The sequence below is a fragment of the Coffea eugenioides genome, chromosome 2, assembly GCF_003713205.1.
Source record: "Coffea eugenioides isolate CCC68of chromosome 2, Ceug_1.0, whole genome shotgun sequence".
Classification (NCBI taxonomy): Eukaryota; Viridiplantae; Streptophyta; class Magnoliopsida; order Gentianales; family Rubiaceae; genus Coffea; species Coffea eugenioides.
In genome coordinates, this window is record NC_040036.1 from 43,189,626 (window position 1) to 43,194,361 (window position 4,736).

The 4,736-nt window shown below is 39.2% G+C and overlaps 1 protein-coding gene across 1 annotated transcript; it reads right to left on the reverse strand.

Annotated features, from left to right (window-relative positions):
* Positions 1 to 362: 362 nt before the first annotated feature.
* On the reverse strand, positions 363 to 1,133 carry LOC113759768 (coiled-coil domain-containing protein 124-like). The gene has a single exon (XM_027302342.1). The coding sequence runs from the start codon at positions 1,131 to 1,133 to the stop codon at positions 363 to 365; it is 771 nt and encodes a 256-aa protein (XP_027158143.1).
* Positions 1,134 to 4,736: the final 3,603 nt, after the last annotated feature.

The window sequence follows — 4,736 nt, forward strand, 5'->3', positions numbered from 1 at the left end:
TATATTTTTTTATTCTATAAAAATGTTTTGCCATTAATCAAAAAGTAAATAGGTTTCGTAATTCAGCTAATTTAATTGAAAAAGGAAAAGAAGATCCGAGGACAAAGTTTTCTACATTTTCGTTGACATAGGATTTACAAACTCATATAAGAGCAGAAGATGCCATAATCATAAAGTAATCATAAGAATCACCGCACAAGAAGATGATACAATTGTTTCTTTCCACTCAATACAATCATTTATTTACACATTTGCATGGCATCAACCTATAGGATCTTCTGCACTCAACAGTTGAAATTGAAAAGGACACCATATCAAGACAATACCATCAAATATTTCCCAAGATCTTACCCCAAAAATCTTTAATAATAGTAAAAATTCTGATAATCGTCAATGGGATCTTCAAAACCCTCTAAATCGTCAAGGGAATAATATTCGTAAAACTCTAAATTGGATCTATTCGAATAAATCCCACCAGCATCAACCAACAGAGCTCTCTGTCCATCATTTCCGGCGAGACACACTAAAGCTTTTCTTGATTTCCCGGGGTGGGTAGCCTTGATTTGCTTCATGCCATGCCTAATCCTTGTAGGCCAATATTCCTGCATCCTAATCTGACCAATGGCTTCCTCAATTCTTTTTTCCTCCATAACCGACTCATGCCAACGATTCTTATTTGATACATGAACCATCCTTTTATACTCCTCCTCATCCACAATACGGCTTTGCTTCCTCTTTGCCTCTTCCTCTATTAACTTCTTCATATACTCCTCCTGCCACCGTTGCTGCTGCTCAAGTTCCTTCCTTCTACGCAACTGGGCTTCCTCCTGGGAGATCTTAGGAGATGGCTTCTTCATCAAGGTCTTCTGTAGATCCCTTGCTTCCTGCTCGGCTAACCTGTCAGTCATGGCTTTCCGGGCAGCCGCCTCACCCCGTTTCTTGGCCTCTTCCTCTCGTTTCTTGGCCGCCCGGTGGGCCTTGTTGCCTTCCGCATCATGCCACTGCTCGTCTACTCTTTCACGAGCCTCGCGATTCCTGCGCTTGGCTTCTAAAACGCTCCTTCTAGCCTTTGCGGCTTCGCCTTTGGGATGAATAGCCTTCTTCCTGGACAGAGTCTCTGCATCCCTCTTCATTTTGTTTCTGCTCTCTATTAGACTTTTCTACTCGATCGGAATACAAGTTTCGTAGATGGGCTCTTGAGTATGACCTAGATTTATATAGAGTTTCTTAGGATGTAATTCCTTCGGTTTTAGGGTTTCAAATTGAGGCGGTTGGTTAATAGATTGGGCCGGATGAATAAAGAAAAGCAAATCTTGAGTATTGTTTTGGGAGGTGTGTGCGTGTGTTGTTGTGTGTGTTTCAGTTTTGGGTTCTCATCGTCTCTGCAACTCTGGTTTTGGGCCCCTTTTTTTCTCCCTTCTCTATCTCATGTAAATTTTAAGAAAGAAAAATTATAACTTTGGTTCCCAATATATCAACCATGCACCGGTCCCAATTTAGACCCCGTTTGGAACCTGAGTTTTTTGAAAGTTTGTCTAAAACTTTACTGTAGTGCACTGTAAAAGTGTTTGGAAAAATTTTTTAAGTTGAAAAACTTTTTTTTCCTTTTCTTTTTTTTTTCTTTCTTCTTCTCTTTCTTTTTCTTTTTCTTTCTTTTCTTTCATCTCTTCTTCTTCTTCTTCTTCCTTCCCCCTCCCCCTTCCCCGTTACCTCTGCCTCCCTAGCAGCCATGGTCTTACCAATTTTTTTTTCTTTTCTTTCTTTTTCTCTTTCTTTTTCTCCTTTTTCTTTTCTTTCCTCTCTTCTTCTTCTTTTTCTTCTTCTTCTTCCTTCCCCCTCCCTCTTCCCTCCCCCGCCACCTCTGCCTCGTTGAAAAACCAACAGCCTGCATGCCAAAATTTTTTTTTCTTTTTCTCTTCCCCTCTTCTCCCTCTCTACTCCCCTCTCCCCCTCTACTCCCCTTCACCCTCCCTCTCTCCCTCCAGAAGCCAGAGAACCAGTAGCGGAAGTTTTTTCAATTTTTTTTTGGTTTTTCTCTCCCCCTCTTCTCCATCTCCCTCTCCCCCTTTGCCCAATTTGGTTGCCTGACTAGATCGTAACCTGCGATCTAGTCGCGCGACTGGCTGCGATTTGGTCGCGCGACCAGATTGCAGTTAGGGGAAGGGGAAGGGTGGCTAGGGAGGGGAGGGGGAGAAGAGGGAGAGAGGGGAGGGAAGGAGAGAGGAAGAGGGAGGGGGAGAAAGGAAGGAAAAAAAAAAAGGGAACGCCAGCGTCGGAATAGGTGGCCGGCGCTGGAAGCGGCGGCAGAGGTGGTGGCCGGCGATGAAGGTGTGGTGGATCGGGGTGGGGGAGAAAGAAGAAGAAAAGATGAAGTTTTTTGTGTATTAGATATTTTGAAGTGTGTAGGTTAAAAAATTTGTTAAGTTTTTTTGGATTCCTGTAACTAAAGTTGTTAAAAAACTAATAGCTAAAAAACTTGGTCAAAAAACTCGGTTTCAAACAGGCCCTTATTTTGGAAAGAAAATCTGATCAATCTATCCAATTTTGAGCGAAGGTCGACAATTGGCAAATTTCTTGCAATTGAGTAATGGACTGGGGGCACGTGAACATAACCGCCGAGATGTGCAAATGTTTTCAATGTTTATAACTGAAACTGTATTTTATTTTTTGGTCGTTTGTCATTTTTTTATCTAAATCATATTCTATCCTAATCTATCTAGAGGAAGGTCCAGTTGGGCATACGGAGGATAGGTAGGTAGGAACTGAACCACCAGAAGACTAGACGGGTACATTACGCATCCGTTTGGATTTTTTAAAAGAGCCACTTATTGTGACAATTCGTAAGAGTCAAGATTTGAAACTTTGACTTTCCACTCCATAACCACCAGCCTTTGGCTGGTGGTTTTGTAACTGAAACTGTTTAAAAAGACAATAGTTGTACTTCTTCCTTCTTTTTTTTTTTTTATAATTGAAGTGGCTTAAACAATCTGATAAATGACCAATTGCTGGTAAAGTCAATTATTGCATATTTTTGCTCTTTTTTCTCACACCTCTTTCTCAAGTACAATTTTTTTTTTTTTTAAAAAAAAATGTTGTAGACCAGAACACTAGGAAGATCAAGCAATTGCCTAGAAATGAGTCTTTAGAATTCAAAAGATTTTCATAACAATGGCTAGAGTTCAAATGAACTTCAAAGACATGCATATATCAAAATGTCGACATTACATCATTCCTACCCAGATGCAATTACGAAGGTCAAAACAAGTCTGCTTAATCCTGCCCATAATTCATTACAAACCAAGAGGTTCATTCACTTGAGACAATTTCAACATTACACTAGATAAAAAGAAATATAATCTGGGACTTGAACATTAACTAAGAGACTAAAACAACAGCTCTTAGCTAATCCCGTGCAACAGCCACACATAACTTCATTTTGCGAGTCCAAGATCGATGTGAACATCTCTCATTCTGAGGGGTGTTGTACACATCTGATTTTTCCGAGTGCTATGTTCCACTTGATGACTGTGAAGACCCAAAATCTCTCTCAGATTTGGTTGATCAATAGGGGCAGAGGTTATTATCTTATCCTCTCAATGGCATCAAAGATTAATTGGGTCTTTTGAGCTAGCTTTCCTTGCATATCTCCTACTGGTACTTCCCTACATAAATCAGTAAATAGTAATTGAAAACAGCACTGTAGAATTCCAAAAAGATGTACATAAAAAAAAAAGAGAATTCAAAGGAGCATAATGAACTAACAGTTGCTCTTTTGGATGACTTTTTGCTAGCTTTATTTGCATTAGAACTGGTGCTCACAACTTGAATTAAGAAAAACACACAATAACCATTTGTATAGAGACAAATTTGAGCCAACAAACATAACAGCAATAGTAATTTACTCACAGGAATGTTATTCATCAGGTTGTCTACATCTATTTGGAAAGGACACTCATAGGATTTTGACCAGTTGCACAACTCTGACGAATTGCCCGTGACCTCTCAACATGATCAAAATACGGAAACCTTTGTGGTAGGAACCTGCCTATGGTAGGAATGCTGGCAGAGAGCGACACGGGTTGGGTTGCAAACAGTCCAAACGGAGACGTTAAAGTGTTGAAGAGCGCGTGGAGAGGAAATGAAGCAGAACCGTGTGCGGATAGAAGCAAACAAGCACACTGACTTTGTGACGCCCCAAAAGAATGAGTGTGAGAACCAGAAAATTTTTATATATTTTCTAGACATTATTTTGTTTCCATGTCTATAATTTTATACCTTTCTTCAATATATTAATTTCCTATACATTTTTATAAGGGAATATAGTTTTCAAATTATTTCCTTGATACAAGTTAGTCCATGTTAAGTTTGAAGTGTAGTATGGACATAGGACCCGCTAGTGCAGTAAATGCGATATATTTTTGACAACTTGTTGGAGTTTTGTATTAAGTGATATTATTTTACAAGGTGCTAGGAGACAATTAGAGGTTAGTGTCGCGCCCTATTTTTGAAAATAAATAAATGGTTTAAAAAGTGAATTTTTGTTTGATTTTTGATTTGAAAAAAGGATTTTGATTAAAAGAAAATGAATGAAGAAAAAAGGCCTAAATGGGGTTTGAAAGTGCGACGATTTGGGCCCAAATTATAGTTTAAAAAGGGTTTTTAAAACAAAATCGGAGTCGTCACTTGGTATAGAGTTAAGGTGTACCAAGTGTGAGAGCCCGTAAAAACCCTAATAT